We start from the raw sequence: 17,242 nt of genomic DNA, 5'->3' as shown, positions 1-17,242 counted from the left end.
CTCAGCTGTCCTGGCTGTGTCTCCTCCCAGCTCCTTGTGCACACCTAGCCCACTCTGGAGGCTTGGGGTGAGAGGCACAAAAAGCCTTGACCCTGTGTAAGCCCTGCTCAGTAATGGCTAAAATGTCCCTGAATTATGAACCCTGTTTCCAGCACAAATATAAAACACAGATATAAAACACAGCTCCATGCCCCATAATAGCTACTGTAAAGAAACTTAACTCTATGCCAGCCAAAACCAGCATGCTAATGCTGATGGATCTTGCCAAATACACGTATACAAAGGTTATTACAATGCTCACATAATTTAACAATGCTTTACATTTAACTTGCTAAAGATAAGCTGTGTGTTACTGCAACATGTAGTTTTTTGGACAGGTTATAACTGTTGCATTTTTCAGCTCTGTTTATACTGCTGTTTGCACTATTCATTCTATTTGGCCATGTGAATACTATTTTTTATAGTTAGGTCTGTTTTTCTGGGTTGTGCACAACCTCTGCCATGAGTATTTCCATTTGATATTGTTGTGTTAACATGATGGGAATGGAAGGTGAGAAGATAGATTTTTGCAGTAAAATACATCCCATGGCATGTCAAACACATACTGTGGGCATGTCCTGAAAGTTACATCTGTGTGTGCCTAGAGCATTTTCTGTATATATAAGAGTAGACCTAAGTTCTCCCATAGGATGGAGCATTAAGCATTACAGAAAGGCATCTCTTCTGTTTGTTGCACTGCCTTGAGGCTTCATATTGGTTTGTTTCCCTGAGCAGGCAATTAACAAGTTTCCTTCAGAAGGTATGAAGTATGGGAACTAATATCAAAGTCCTGTGAAGTAAAGGGGATAAGGAGACATGAAAGTCTTGGAGGCATGTTTTGTCAGTGATCAGGCTGAATGTGGTGGTGCCAGTGTAACAGGAATTGATTTACTTAGGGAAGAGATTCCCCCAGAAAGCTTTAATTGCGAAAGATCAAGTCAAAGCACCTGTCCCCTGATGAAGACAGGACAAGAACCCAAATAATTTTTTATTATGCTTGGCTTTTTAAATGATCTTTCAAGATTTCAGGAGCATATCTGATGTAAGATTGCCTTTCTTGGGTTTGTTTTAAATTTATATTTGTTCATTTTGCTTCTTTCTAATTAGAACATTTCTAGTAAAGTTGGGTTCTTTTTTTCCTGACTTGACTGTAATAACAGTGTAGCTCTGCAATTGGATTGAAATGGAGTTACTTTCTCATACTTTGTTAGTGTGCAGAACTGTTGCAATGCCTAAAGACTTAACTTAAAATCAGACGAGAAGGTTAATTAGACTTTTACTCTTTTTAGTGTGCTGTATTCAATTTCTTACTTACTGGAAAAAATAGATACAATGCATTCACTGCTTGTCAAGTGCATGACATGTTGAGAAAGGCAGATACTTGTTGGAGAGAAATGAAGTTTCTGACAAAATGGAAGTGTTATTTGTTACTGCATGGTTTTGCTTGCTGTGTTCCATTATAGAGTGACTTGGTTTTGACATTCTTTTTATTACTAGTAAAGTACGTATTTTGAACTTGTCCTGAAAATAATTTAGTTGCATTGTTATTCATATCTCTCTCATATTGACCTCTTTTCAGTAAACAAAATGTCAAGATTCTTCAGCATCTTCAGTACTTTTCATTATTTCATTTGTCATTCTGTTTTCTTTGGCTACTTCAAGTTAGGACTAGCTATAGAAGATGGGCTGTTTTCAATAGGATTTCAGCAGAATTGCTTCTTCATTTCTTATGGAGTGATTGAGCTCTCAGCTCTTACTGATAGCTAAAAATGCCAAATAGGAGGTGGTGAAACTGAATACTTTCAAATCTGCTGATTGCATGTATGTGAAAATAGAGAGAAAATTCAGTTTCTGAAATGGAATACTGTTACATGCAATTTATTAAAACAGGGACACTTGGGAAACATCCTGACCTGAAACTCAGACATGATTGTGGCAAAACTAATATGTTACATAGTCATTAGTCCTTAGTATGTTACTTTTTCCTGGAGAAGGTAGGTTTTTGGTTTTTCTTTTAAACAAATGACGTTTTTTCTTCTATCCAAAAGAGGATTTTTATAGGAAATTTATTTATATTATGTGTAGGCCTTTCTGTAATGCTTAATTATACTTTTGGTTCTTCACTCTGGCAAGTGGATAAAGATTTTGTAAAGATTGCAAAGGAAATATTTCTGATTTAGTTGGCAGTGTTTTCACTGGGAGAAAGAGTGTGAATCGTAACTAATTTCTTTTTGACACATTATCAATGATTGGGAGGGTAAATAATTGTGTAAATTCTAAATTAGCTTTATTATATTAATATTTACCAGTGACAGTGTACAAAAAAAAAGGTAAATTACAGAAGGAATATGGCAGAGGAAACTGCTTTTACTTGCAATACCTGAACTCTTTTATGTGACCATGTTGTAATATTGCCAAGATCTGTGTAAGTTATTTTTAAGACAGGTTGGAGGACATGCTTACAAGTGTTCAGTACCGAAAAAGACGTATGTCAAAAGATGTGGCTTATGACAAATTGAATTTTACAATTTGATTTTATGTTACTCCATTTCTTTCAGACAGCAATGGACCAGTTACATATGCACTTCACCCAAGCCATTCACAACACTGTGTTTCAAGTAGTCCTTGGATATGTGGAGCTGTGTGCAGGAAACACAGACACCAAGTTTCAGAAGTTACAGTACAAAGACCTCTGTACAGTATGTAATTCTTCCATATATATATATGGTTTTAAATCTGAATTTTTTCACTGTTATAGGTGTACCTTTTGTCAATAGGGACTCAGTTGTTAATCCTGCTAGTCTAGTTTCTTAATACAATTTACAATTATTTGAGATGTTTTTTACTCATAATTTAATTGATTTGACTAAATTTTAGCACCTTGGAGTTGTTGTGCACGCCATCTAACAAAAAACAGCATTTCAAAATGTGTGTGTCTTCCAGTGCATTTAGGTAGTATTCACAATTTCTCTGATACTGCATTTCAGTAAGAATTCTTGTAAAGATTCTAATTTAATTGGAGTCTTCCCATTATTCCTGACTTTGTATCATTCGCTTTCATTCTCACATTTAATTTTGCACTTTTGATACCAGGATAAGGGACAGCTATAATATTGAGATGCAAAAGCCTGGGGATAGACAGATCATGGGCTGGGAATATACATATATTGTCCTCTACTACAAATTTTTGTTCACTCTTTTAATTTTTTCAGTTGGGATTGTACTGTTACAAACTTAAAACTTCAGTGATGGGGAAGAAGAATATGAGATATTTTAGGTGGTTCTAATATTTAATTACAATTTGAAATTATGTTTCTATCTTAAATGTTCTTTGGGATGTATGTTTCAGTTACAGACTAAGCCTTCATCATACTTCATCGATTTAAGGACCCACACCATCAGTTGCAATTTATTAAATTAAAATACAGTCACAAGGAGATTGGAGTTTATATTCTGATCCATTTTCTTTCCCTTCTAGTATCTCCTGGCATCATGTAGCTGCCACTAGTAAGCAACACATCTTCATTTTAAATAGGTTCTTCTTCGGTTTAAAAAGATTACATAATCTAAGAGCCTTCATATAAATAAAAGTGTGATAAGCAAAATAAATTTATTGGGAATAATTGACTTAAGTAATCATGAACATAATGAGTAAGTTTCTGGATAGTTGATATTTCCACTTCACTGAGTTAAATTCTAGCTGCAGAAAGCGAGCAAACCCTGATCTTTGTTCCCCAGACTGCAGTCCTTTAATTATCTGCTATAAGCCTTCAGAGTGTGGTTTTATTTCTGTTTCTTAGTTTCTGATGAACTTTTCTATCAAGTTTTTTATTTTATTTTTTACTTTATGCGTCTGTATGTCCAGTTTATTTCTCATTCCTTGCTAATACTAATGATACTAATCCCATTTATTTACACTTACAAATGAACTACTGAGCTGCTTCTGACCAATTCTAAAATACAGGTTGTGTGTTGCTGTTTATCCTTCTACTTGAAAGTATGGAGGGATCTTTCAGGTACTTGGAAACACCACATTTTGTAGTACAGAGAAAGAGGGTGGCTTTAACAGCATGGTTACAAAATTATTACCTCATTATTTCTGTTAGTTTTTACTTATGCCCTAATGAGGTGATGCTTAAGTTAATGTGAATAATGTTTTAAAATATTAAAAAAGAATAAGGTTTCAAATTATTTTAAAAAAGAATAATGTTTTCAGAAATTCTTAAGCATTTATGAAAGTTAGTGCCTGTGCACTCAGAGTCACTGTTTTGTTATTGTTTCTTTTCTTAGCAATATGCCATGCTTTTACATATTTTCTCTTTGAATATTGCTGGAGCAGGGCAAAGCTTGGCTGCTTCAGTCTCAAGTTTTGATTTTCTTTACTCTAGTATAAGCTCAAAGAAATTCAGTTGTTTCCTTAGTTTAAATTGAATCATTTTGATATTTAGTAAGTAATCCTTTCTTTCTGTCCTCCTGAAAGTCAGTATGTCTTCAATTATAGTGATTTGCACAAACAAAGTTTAGATTTTAGATACTAAAAGCCCTGAGATACAATAGCATTTCCTGAAAAGTTAGTAGAGAAAAATGCTGAATCAGCAAGTTTGTTTGATTTTTTTTTTTTTTTTTTTTTTTTTTTAACTACTTCTTTAAAGGTCAAGAACCATTCAGTGGGATATTTGCCAGTAAGGCATCTCTGTAGCACTGAAGTACAAGCCTTTGTCATTGAACTGGCATACAGGGTGGCTTCATCCCTCTGATTGTGAGAGATATTCTGATATTCTCTATCTGTGTCACTGTAAACTAAATGTAAGAGGTAGTTAACATACAGACCAATTGAGAAAATGAGAAAAAAAATGCTAACAAAAACACTTTATACTTTTAGACAGCATTTGATTACTTGACCAAAATCAAGAATCTGTCACTTCTTGAAAACGAAACTGATGTATGTCAGCTCAGCTTTATCAATTTGGAGAGTTTGTTATGGTTTGTGTTGCTGCAGGGAACACAGTTTTGAAGTTTCACAATGCTATTTTGTTGTTCTGTAGCATATTACATCAGACAGCTACATTCCATGCCTTGCTGATCTCTGCAAAGCCCTTTGGGAAGTCATGCTCAGTTACTACCGAACGATGCAGTGGCATGAGAACCATGACCAAGATGAGGCAGCAGTTGTGTCTTCTGGTAAGAAACTGCTGGCAACAAAACTTCTGATATTTGGAAATAACTTTTCTTGTGCTCAAGGTACTAATTTATGTGTTGGTATCTTTGTGGTCTTGACTCAGTGCCTTCAGCATTTTTGCTGATAGTGTGAAGTAAGGACTAAAGCACTCACTGGATTTTTTTACTCTTCAATATTAGGCTAATTTTTAAATGAATATTTGTATGTGCCAGTCTTGCAGATATAAATGGTTTTATTTTAAGCAGTGCTTAGGGGAAATATCCTTCCCTCATTGTGTGGAATTTAAAAAAAAAGATAATAAAAATATTTTTTTTTGTAAAAAAAATATTTTTGATTTCTGGAGCTGTTTTTTGAGTTAAAGCCATTGCTTGAGATGCAAGTTTTTATAGCTATAACAGATGTAAAACTCAGAGTTGAAATATTTGCTTTTGTGATGTTCTGTGTGAAGAAAGATTCCAAAATTTTTGATTGAATTGCCCATTCTCAATAATATTTACATTTACAGTTTAAATAAGATAGTTACACTTTTTAATTATGTCTGTTTTGCTGTGGTTTTTTCAGGTGTAAAATCAGCAGGTATCATAAAGATATTTTTGTTGTTCCTGTTAAACTTATATAAGCATTCTTATAATAGGCAATAGTTCTTGTTCTGTGAAACATACTCTGGAAAGGTTCAAATCAAAAACCAGATGGTTGATGAGGAGAAGGATGATGTATATGACACTCTACTTACAAAGAGTCTGGCCTAGGACTGGGAGAATGCAGCCCTGCTAAATGCTATTTGTAATTAATGATTGTTACAGAAGGAAACTCTGCTCACTTGACAGTGAGCACTGGATGGTCTGAAGAAGATACAATCAAAACATGGTCAGACTGCTGTGCTCTACTGTTTTGGTTTAATTGAATTATCAGTGTCTGATGCAAGTCATAACAATCCCTGTTAGTGGATGTTTTTCTTTCGTATTCTTAAATATGTAGTAGTCCAGATAATGCTGCAGAGTTTGTTCTGCACACATCTGAAATGGCTGATAAAAATCGTGATCTGGTGTCCCATTCCTTACTGGTGTCTTTAGTAAAGTGCTCACAATATTTACATGATATTCATCTAGGCTGCAAAGTCTGGATTCAGGGCAAGGCATGACAAGGAAGGAGCACTTACTTTGTTGATAAAAATTTCTTGATGCTGGCAAATGAGGACATATGTACATTGTTTATGTTTCTAGTCTCTTCTTCAGTAGACAACAGAATTAGACATGAAAAATTGCTCTTTTCTCTGGAAAAAGCTGTGAAGCCTAGTAATGGAGAACTGCAAGGGTCAGTCAGGATTAGCTCTCACTGTGATGCTTGCAGTATGTGACTACCTAAGGAACACTACTGGGACAGGTATTTGGTATGCAGGTGATGAAACTCTGCTGGTCTACATTTGCATATAATGATTATATGCTTATATGTGCATTGCTAATTTCTGTTCAGAAGTTTAGAGCAGAGTAGGGGTTTGCATAATCAATAATATGGGAATAGCTAAGGAAATGTAATTCTGTACAGGATAACTTTTGGAAAGCTTTTGGAAATATTTACAATGCCTTTAACCTGAAGTTTCAGATGGCAACAATGTGATTGGAAGTGAAGAGAACAGTTTTGACCGCAACTATGTAAAAAAGAAATTGGAGCACGGGCTTTCCCGAATATGGCAGGTATGGGTTTTGAATTTTGCTTCCCCTAAGTATTTATTCCCCCCCTCTTCCACCTCTCCAATATTAATTATGGTTATATTTGTACTAATATTCTCAAAGAAATGTCTGCAGTTTTTGTTTTTTTTTTAATTTATTTATTTTGATGTGAATATTTCAAGACCACGGAAATATAATTTCTATGACTCAGTGGTTGCAATGCTTCCAAACTCAGTCAAGATACCAAAACATAGTAACAGGACTTTTAGTCTGGTCCCATTTCTTTCAACCTGGGTTCTGCCACACAATCTATTTTCTTCTCATGGGCTTTTTCTCTGTATACTGCTTTACATTTCTGCTATAACCATAGCTATGGTTATATAGATATATGGTTATATACATATATATTTATATGGTTATATGGTTCTCAGCCTGGAGCCTTGAGAACCTGACTGGTTTTATGGTGTTCCTGATGTGATTGCTGAATCAGTTTGGTGTCAATCAAAATATATGATGAAAAAGCTGAGTTCTGTTTTTGCATTGGCAATAAGGCATCTAGGATTGACTCTATGTTTGCCGTGTATAGGGTGCTAAAGAAACTGATTATAAAATTATTTGAGAGAAATTACCCATGTTACGGAAAATGGAATTCTATTCTAAATCTCAAAAAAAGAATTTATAGGTGCAAGCGACCAACAAGTATTAATGAACCAGGCATCCAAGCCTTCACTTTCGTCTTCAGTGTATTAAGTACAAAAAACTTGTTTGTGTTTTGTAGGATGTTCAATTGAAAGTGAAAACGTATCTTCTGGGAACAGATCTGTCTAACTTCAAATACGATGACTTCATATTTGTACTTGATGTTATCAGCAGGTATGCTGGTGTGGTTGTAAGACCTTCTAGTACCTGTCCACAAACAAGCTCTGATAAGATAGCACTGTTGATTAAGGCTGATATTTGCATTTTGTTGCCAGCATCATTCAAATGTGCTGGTAGCTTGAAGAGAAATTCTTCTATATGTGAGAGTTTATGAGGATGTATTTAGGAGAGGTAGCATGAACTGTTTTGCTGCTTAAGTGTGATATGATTTCAGTATTGTCTCCTTTTAAGATATGGGATGTGCAGGTCTAGCAATTTTTTTTCTAAGAGCTTTTAAAGGGAGTTTGGGTCAAGTAGAAAAGTACTGTGCCAACCTGTACAATATTATATCCTTCTGTTGTGGTAATAAAGTGACAGATTGAAACTGTGAACTTTATAGTGGGCTCTCAAAAATACATTAATTTTGCTTATAGCTCTTTGTGTCTATGTGTATGGCACACAAAAGTAGGATTTGAAGAAAAATGAGACATGGACTTCTGTGGAATGCAACTTTAACATTGTAGTGTAACATTGGTGCTCTGTGTTTATGAAGATACACCTACATTCACAGTTGGAACAGCAGTATTAAGAAATAAATATACCTAAACTTTGTGTTATTACTCTAGGCTGATGCAGGTTGGAGAAGAGTTTTGTGGCAGTAAGTCTGAAGTTTTGCAAGAATCTATCAGAAAACAAAGCGTTAACTATTTCAAAACATACCACAGGTGAGTGTGCAGTGGATGATTCTAATGACATTTTATTGTTGGGTAAATGCTTTCCAAAGGAATTCCACTGCATCATGTTTCTGCATTGAGGTTGACAGTACAGTGTGTTTTCTGATGAGAATAAGGCTCTGCACCCTGGAGAAGGGGAGAGGATAGAGAAGCCTTTGTTTCCACTGGGTTTGTGGAAAACCATAGTTCTGCAGCAGGCAAGCCAGATCAAGAATTTCAGTAGTTTTTTAGGTTGCCTCTTGTCTCCTAGCATGTTTAGGAGGAATGCTTCTGAAATCTATAGTTTGTAGCAAAATTGTGTCTTCTTTTCTTTGCTATTGATTAAGAAGACTCATCATGTATGGCTATGAAATGTTTTTTTCAATATGCAGTTTTGTCTTGCATCAAGTAAAATATTTAGAACTGAGTCCATCCTTTTGAATCATGTTTTCATGACTTATTTGTTGGCAGGATCTAATTACATTTCAGTCAGCACTCTTGTCATATCTGAGGCCATTCATGTGTTGTTATGGATGGGCATTCTCTGGACTCAGATATAATATATGGCTATAACAGCATCAAGACTTATCTTTCTATTTGTTTGTTTTTGTTGCCTTGATTTTATGAATGTTTTGGTTTGGGTGATTGACTTCTTTTTAATTTTAGTTGTCTAGCATTACATTCTTTCTGGGTGTAAAAACTAGAAAAATTGAGAAGAAATACAGCATTCCATGCTCCAGGAAATGCTTACTTTCCTAGTCTTGATCTGTTGTCCTCTTTTTGGGAGCTGTCATATGAGTAATATATCCAGAGCCATTTGAAAAGTCTGTGACTTGCTGCCTAAAATGAAGTATGAAAATGATGGCAGGAGAACAGGAAACATTGTCCAAATTCAGAAGATGAGAATGTGGTTTGGAATTTCTTTCAGCTTTGGTAGTTTGCAGCTGGGAATTCTTTCTGGACATTTGATGAAGACCTCAGTTCCAGTTGTCTGAAAAACTTGAGCCTTCATCAGATCCACATTATGTCTTGTCAGGAGATGTCACTATTTTTATTTCTTGAAATTTTTCTCAATCCTGAACCAAATTTAGTGAACTGATTTTGATTCTACCTAACCATCTTTTACTACACTAACTTACCACATAGTGCCTTGTTGGGTTAAGTAAACATAATTTTGACTGTTATGGTTTTGCTTATGTTTAACAGCTTAAGGAATCATAGACTAATTTTCTGAATTATCTTTGATTAAAATAAAGATTAAGGAACATTGATGGAATGTATGTAGAAATAATTTTTTGAAATAACTTGTGTTTTTTAAGATAAGGTAATTCTTGTGAAAATACAATGAAATACTTATTGACATGAATTAAATTATATGAAACCTTTTAATTCTTTCTACATGTTTTATGCTGCATGGGTATTGTAAAGATTAATTGGCTGATGTTTTCTTCCTCAGAAGGAAAAACATAAAAAACCCGTGTCTCAGAGCTGTATCCCCTAGGGTGTTTTATATAAAAGCTTTAAGTGTCTTGCCTTTTCAGATCAAGCTAATGTGGCTTTCACTTCTCTTGAGTATTTAATTGGAGGGAAGAAAAAAAAAAAGCAGGAGTGCTTTTAAGGATTCATTAGTACATGAAAGCTACACAGAGCTGAAATCTTTAGAGTCCAGGAGTAATCAGTTCTTTGTGAAATTTGACATACGTGGCCTCCTGGGCAGTGTGATGTTATAGAAACTGCCAACATAGAGAAAATATTGAAAGGAATTGGCTGTGTGATTCAAAAAACATAGAGGAGACCCTAGTACTAGAGCATACAGGAAGCCCTTTTTTGGGTGCAAGTTGATTGTTCTGATAAATCAGAATGGGCTTTTGGCAAAGAGCATTGGTAAGATGATTTTTGAAATGTAATTTATTTTTTTTACTGATACACTTGTAAAAAGATGTATCTGATCACTTAAACTTTTCAGAGAATGAATGCATCAGGTCTTCATGCATTCCCCTTTCTAGATGTATATTCTGGTGAAAATTTAGAGCATTTCTTCAAGTACTCTGTCAGAGCCTTGGTTTCAGATTTGCAATGCTACAAAACCTGTTGTGTGGCTTTTAAATGTTTGCTTTCCTATGACTCTTTCACCTTAGTTTTCCTCACAAAGACTTTTAATCTCTAATGCTGGTTTTCACAGCATCTCTAGCTGTTGTTTCTGTGCCTTTACTGTGAGAAGATATGCAAGCTATGGGTACTCAATGCCCTGAAAATAGCACTATAAGTCTATTTGTATTTAACTGGTGAATTTAATTAGATACAGCAAATTGTAATCACCATTCAACACATTGCTTATCTCATCGTGGCAAGCAAATTTTAATTGTAGTGGTGGTTGTAGTTCATTATTGAAGTTGTGGTATGCCCAGAATATTTTATTGCCTAATTAGAAACCCAGTGCATGATTTACCAACTGTTACTTGTTAAACAAAACAATATGCCCTATATTAAGGGAAAAGATAGAGCAATGTGATCCCAAAAAGCATTCTGTGGTGTCTTTTCCTATATGTTCCATTTATGTGGCAGATTTTTTTCTGTTTTAAAGATGTTTCTGCTTATGACAGAGTGGAGGCTTTTCTAGTGAATAAAAAAAACAGAAGAAATGCAGAGATCTAATGGCTTGATTACTTTTCCTTATTACTCTATTGATACCAAACTAAAATTAAATTAGGAAGAAAATGAGAGATTAATAGCCATTTAAGTTTTTTCTTTGAAAACTTGAGATTTTTGTACAATATTATTTCTTTCCACTTTCCTTTGCTCTCTATTGGCTTCAGTGTGTTTGAAGGAAGCATCTATCTTATGTGAGCTCACAGAAGCTGTTGTGCTAGTGGAGTATTTGTATATACTATATTGCTTTCTACAGTTTACAGAGGAAAAAGATCCAGTATTTCTGTGTAATTGTAATTTGACTAAAAAAATTAGTTTACAAATTTTGGAGATAGTCTCAAAGGATATCTTTCTCCAGAGGTGTCATTAAAAATACACTGCTTTGGTAGCCACAGCTTTTGAGTGGTTTATTGGTTAGAAGAAATGCTTAAATACTTGTTTTAAGTGTAACTTCTGTACAGTTTTAGAAGGAGTTTTTCACTGCAGAAGTGAAGTAACTGCCAACTTTGTGATTTACTCTTTCTGCCAATTAAGAGTATTCATTTGTGTTTCAGAACCCGTCTTGAAGAACTAAGAATGTTTTTGGAGAATGAGACCTGGGAACTTTGTCCTGTTAAATCAAGCTTTAGTATTTTGCAGCTTCATGTACGTTCTATGAATAAAATATACAAATGTATTAATACTTTAATAATTAAGAGTCATGATGTTCTAAGAAGGAGTAAGATCCATGAAGTACTGTACAAATGTTTTTAATGGCTTCTAAAAGATTCTTAATTTTATTTCATGCTATTAGAAACTTAGGAGTCAATGGTTTTGAAACAGTAGTGTTTCTGTTCCAGGCAGGCAGAGGTTTTTATGGAAGATTCTAGCATAATTCTTGTAAGCATAATGATAGCCTTTATTTTTCCTGTTTCAATGTGTCTGTTTTTCATTCCTGAATTATTTATTTGACAGTAAGATGCTAAAACATGAGTGCCTAGAAGTAGTTGTGTGAGCACTTGCTAGCTTGTACCAATTTGGCATCTGTTTCTGGAAACATAGGTCATATGGCCTCACTTGGACAGGGAAAAAAATATTCTTCTGTGGTGAAGTCCAACTGAAAGCAAGTAATTATTGTACTCACCTTCTAATCATCTGAAGTGATTTTTTTGATTTTTAGCATGTGGTGGATGAAATTAACTTGTTTTGCCAAATAAAACATGGTGCCTGTGATTAAAGCTATAACTAAAGTTCAGAAATGTTTTAGCACAGCAACAAGCAAGATCATTGTGCAACTCCTGTAGAATTAACTGTAGAAGTAAACAATAGGCTACTGAATCACTAAAAATATAGAGAGAGAGGAAGAGAGGACCCTCAGTAGCATCCAGTAGCAAAAGAAATAATATTTTTAATAAAGAAAGGGGATTAAAAATCCATACATAGTGCTCAAGGGACTGTAGCAGCAGAAAATGGCAGAAAATTACTGACTTGTTAAGCAAACAGAAATCTAACATTGTAGTCCTTTTTAGCTGCATGTGTTTTGATCTTTAAACCTTTAGTTCAATGAAAATGTACATTTTGCCATTATTAATATCAATAGCTAGGGTTTAATAGATAAAAGTTACATGTCATTTGAGATAAGTTGTGGTTTTTAGGGAAAAAATAGTAAAAAAACATGCCTTTTGGGTTCTACTTGGTCCATACACTTGCAAGAGTTTGTGCACTCACCTAGTGATCAGAAATTGTGCAGTGAATTTGAGAAGTAAAAAATTTTGACAACTTTTTAAAAATAAAGTATTGACAATAAAATTTCAGCTTTAGTGAATTCCTAGATAACTTGTGTAAAAAAATGGCATTTTTTGATAGAATTTAAGCCTTTATTATCTCCTTATTTCTGTGAAATAAAAAACACAATGAGTTTTCACCTAGTTTTAGACAGTAAATACTTTTAGGGTGCAGATATATTGCATGTTGTAGCAGAAAACTGCTAAAAGTGCAAAGACAAGCCAGCATAAGGTTACCACTTTCAAGGTTAACTCAAGCCAGCATGAAAAGCATGTTTAAATAAGCAGCAAACTTTGGCTCAAAGTTAATGTCCACAAGGTTTGTTGTTATCCTTTGTCTTTATGGAACTGGAGTTATATTGAAGAAGGCTGATTAGAATGTGTTTTATTTCTGTTGGTAGGAGTTTAAGTTCCTGGAGCAGTCGCGTTCCCCGTCCGTGTCGCCGAGCAAGCAGCCTGCCTCTGCAGTTTCCTCCTCAGTGACCCTGTTTGAGCAGTACTGCCACGGAGGAAACCCCTTTGAAATCCAGGCTGACAGCAAAGAGGATGAGACAGAAGATGTGTTAGCTTCTAATGGGGTATGGAGTGTTTCAGATGATGATTTATTCTGTGTGGCAATGATGTGTCTTAGTACAATAATCTGTTGCCTGCAGTACTGTGCTGCTTTGCTTTTAGAAGTGCCAGAAAGCCAGGCATCCTGTTGAAAGTTCAGTTTGTTTTGCACTGAATCAGTACTTTTTTTTCCACTGAAGGTTAACAAGACATGTTCCACCTAAATTAGTATTTTTCCAGGGATTTAAATTAGCTTTCTTTGTGAAGGTAATTTTGTCATTTTAGGACTTGCTTTCTGGCTTCATAGGAAAGAACCATTGTGAGTTGCTCCTTTTGTTGTGTTTGTTCACACCTATGTGATTTGTCATGGATTTTTTTGATGTCTGTTACATTATTTTTAATTTTAATTTAAATGCTCAGGACACTCTCTTTATTGTGGGTTCTATAAAACTGAACAATAACTGTGTGGGTTTTTTTCAGAAGTCTGTCAGTCAAAATCTAGTGGTGATCAAGTGTGTTTCAATGTGAAACTTTGTACCATTCTCTTAAATGCTACAATACCATGTTTTTGTTGCTTTTGTTATTTATCCCTTTGATGTGTGATGTTTTCTTGGCCTTAACTTGTGCTACTGAGACTGGATAACATATCAAGAACAAAAAAGAATAATTGCTGGTTAGTGATTTCAAACTCCTCTGATACCTTGCAGGTTGCTGCTAGTGAACAAGAACCTACATTATTCCCATATTTTTTGTTCAGGGACTTGTAAGCAGCATACTTACACTTTTAGAAGGCTAGAATTGTCTTCATTCCTTGGCTATGGATATGCTGGGATATTTTGATTTCTCTCTGCACATTTGTATGAGATATGAAAACTCTGCAAACAAGTTAGGATAGACCTTCTTTGATCTTTCAATTTCTAATGTTTTACCCTTCAGAATCTGTTTTCTTAGCTTGAAGAAAAATTTAAAATACATTGTCTTACTCTGTGCTAAGCTTTTGCTTTTGCAATCATGAAATCATTTGATGAAAAACTGGGTAGCAAATACTGATGAACATGTTGGAGCCACTCTTTTGTTGGCTTTTGCCAGCATGAAGTGTCACACTAATGCCTGTTCAAAGGGACCTCTGGCACAGACACTGCAGGCTCATGAAAAGTAGTAGTCCTGCAGGTTGTATTGGCACTCTGAAACCTGCATAAGTTACAAAACATAAGTGTAAAACAGACAGAAATATGTTTCTCTGAATGGAGGCACAGTACAGATTAATTAACTTGTCAGGAGGTGTACAGGACATCTCCCAGGGCTGGTTTTGGAATGAAGGTATTTTATGACTGAAGTGACTATACTCTGCACATGACCATCCTACTTTCCATTTTGACATTTTTAGTCTCTTTTCTGCATTGCTGTCTCAGAGGCAGGGTCACTGAGGTTCTTGTTAATAGATCCTTTGGGATGGATTAGAGTGAAAAAACACTGAATGATTGGTGTTTATATATACATATAAATGGCAGGTTTATTTTAGAACAGTTTGGTTAAAGTGGAAATGAGATGTATAGCAGCTGTTTTATATAGCATGTAATTACTATATCTGTAGTAATATAGCAATATAGAAGTATCAAGATATAACTTAAGAAAATATACAAAGAAAAAAAGAAGGAAGGGGTAAGAGTAGATAGTAGATAGAAAGATAACACTACTTGTGGATCCAACCAGGACTTGGTTTTTGCAATTTCATTGTCCATTGGTCAAAGTGATGGCCACAGTCTTGATCTGTTGGGGCTGAGAGAAAACCACCAAATATCAAAGTTCCCTGGATTAATAGATATTCATATTCAGGGGGGAACAGTCAGGTACCTCCCCTGGAGAGGTGTTTCTGTTTGTTTGCTGCAGCTCTGTGGATCACGTGCAATCCTCTGATGGAAGGCTGCAGAAATGAGTCTTGGGGCATTTTGGGGGTCTTTGATGGTTTGTGCCCCTTCTAAATAACTTGACTGTTTGACCTGGCTTAGCTGAGCCACTTATGCATTATCAGAATGGGTGAATACCTTAAGGCTTATGTGATAACTCCTCATAGGAAGGACATTGGCATGATAAAAAGCATTATCCTGTCTCACAGAGTCTGTTTATTGTCGACCTTTTTTCCTTATCTGGGTCAGAACATGGCTTGTTGCTAAACAAAGGCTGGTTTTTCATGGTCATCCCCTGTCATAAGGAGAACAGAGGTTCTGCCAGCACACAGTTGGTTTGTGCAAACCTGGCCTCAGCAGAGCACCTGCTGCTCTTGCAAATTGCTGATTGCTTGAGCCATAAACCTTTAATGTTTCAGCCTTCAGTCTGTTTCATAGTGCTGAAAGATCTCCTGTTTAAAAAGTAGAAGGTACACCTATTTTGTTATTCTTTACATAGAAATATAACCTGCTTAGACAATGCAGGTTAAAGTTTTTACTGAGGTTTTGTGTTTCATTGTCTTGACTGACCAGTTAAAGTGGAGGCACATTTTGGCACTGAAAATTGGAATTATTCCAGATGGAGTTTGCAAAGTTTTGTTTCCAGGAATGTTGCCAAATGTAGAAGGAAGAAGCATAATAAGAACATAAATAGTTGATTTATTTGCCAGCTTGTCTGTAGGATGGGAAGAACTGTCAGTATTTCTTTTGAGAATTTTAAAGTCTTTTAAAGTGCTTAGTTGTTGCAGAATGGAGTCCCTGGACCAAATCACCTCAGCTCAGTATCTGGAGCTTCAGTGAGATGCTTTAGGTCCTTTTTCTGTAACTTCTTAAAATGTCTCTGTTGTGATACAGTTAACTTGCAGTATTGTAACATTCTCCAACTTTGATGAATTTTACAGCTGCCTGTGGGTTGTTTTGGATGGATTGCCTAAACACTTGTAACTGATTATTGCTACAAGATGTGTGAATTCATGTTGCCACTTTAAAATTTTACTGCAGACTGTGCATATTCAAAATGGATTTATAAGGTCTCTTCAGATTGAGGTCACTATTTAATAGTTGTGAGTTAATGCATACTTTAAAATACAAATGCATTTGTCTCATAAATAGCAGTTCCAGATCATTAATAGCATTAGATTGAGGAGACTTAATAAAGTAATTTTCCATGTTAAAAAGAAAAATCAAAATCCCTCTTATTCAATGATGTTAAGACAATTAATGTCAACTGACAGATTCTTACATCAATATGAATTGTGGTTAACAGTTTGTAGTCAATTTACTGTTTTTCTTTCACTGGATTTTAATTGAATTATTATATATTAATGCATGATAAGTGTAATAAATGGTGGTAATTCTCTGTGCTAATGTTCCAGCCAATTAGTTAAACTGTGGTTCCTTTTGTCCTTAGTCAAGGCTGACCTCAGCTTGTTTTTGAAATAAACTGAGCTGCTTTCTTTAAAACTTTCCTTTGTCTAAAATGTTCATGAGGCAGATATTTTGCCTGGGAATACTAATGGTCTGAACATTTCTTTTGAATATTTCTTACTACATTCTTTTTTTTCCACCTGAGCTGTTTCTGTTTTGAATTTTTTGTTCTGTGGGGTTCTTGCTTTTATAACACAGTGCTTTCATAGTGCTAGCCTTTAAAACTCTCAGCAACTTGGGGCCAGGGCATGCATGACTGAAAAAACACATCCTAGTGTGTTTTGGCTGCCATTTCTTAAGGATCCTGGAACCAGAGTTTGTTATCTGTGTCACTATTGACTGTGTGTATAAAGTGGTTTCAAAGCAATGTATGGATTAAGGAAAAGTTTCTCTTCAAGTCTCTCTTCAAATGCAGGTGCATTCTGCCTAACTGCAAGTTATTTTG

At 35.1% G+C, this 17,242-nt stretch overlaps 1 protein-coding gene across 1 annotated transcript in view; it reads left to right on the top strand.

The window, feature by feature from the left end:
* Positions 1-17,242, top strand: part of VPS50 (VPS50 subunit of EARP/GARPII complex) — a 73,919-nt gene that overhangs the window by 26,902 nt on the left and 29,775 nt on the right. The window contains exons 12-18 of the mRNA XM_056484087.1: positions 2,598-2,738; positions 5,085-5,220; positions 6,815-6,912; positions 7,667-7,761; positions 8,373-8,471; positions 11,663-11,753; positions 13,273-13,449. Coding sequence (XP_056340062.1) covers positions 2,598-2,738; positions 5,085-5,220; positions 6,815-6,912; positions 7,667-7,761; positions 8,373-8,471; positions 11,663-11,753; positions 13,273-13,449 — 837 coding nt within the window. The remainder of the gene's footprint in view (positions 1-2,597; positions 2,739-5,084; positions 5,221-6,814; positions 6,913-7,666; positions 7,762-8,372; positions 8,472-11,662; positions 11,754-13,272; positions 13,450-17,242) is intronic.

The sequence above is a fragment of the Oenanthe melanoleuca genome, chromosome 2 (assembly GCF_029582105.1).
Source record: "Oenanthe melanoleuca isolate GR-GAL-2019-014 chromosome 2, OMel1.0, whole genome shotgun sequence".
NCBI classification, from domain to species: domain Eukaryota; kingdom Metazoa; phylum Chordata; class Aves; order Passeriformes; family Muscicapidae; genus Oenanthe; species Oenanthe melanoleuca.
This window is presented reverse-complemented; position numbering and strand designations above follow the sequence as displayed.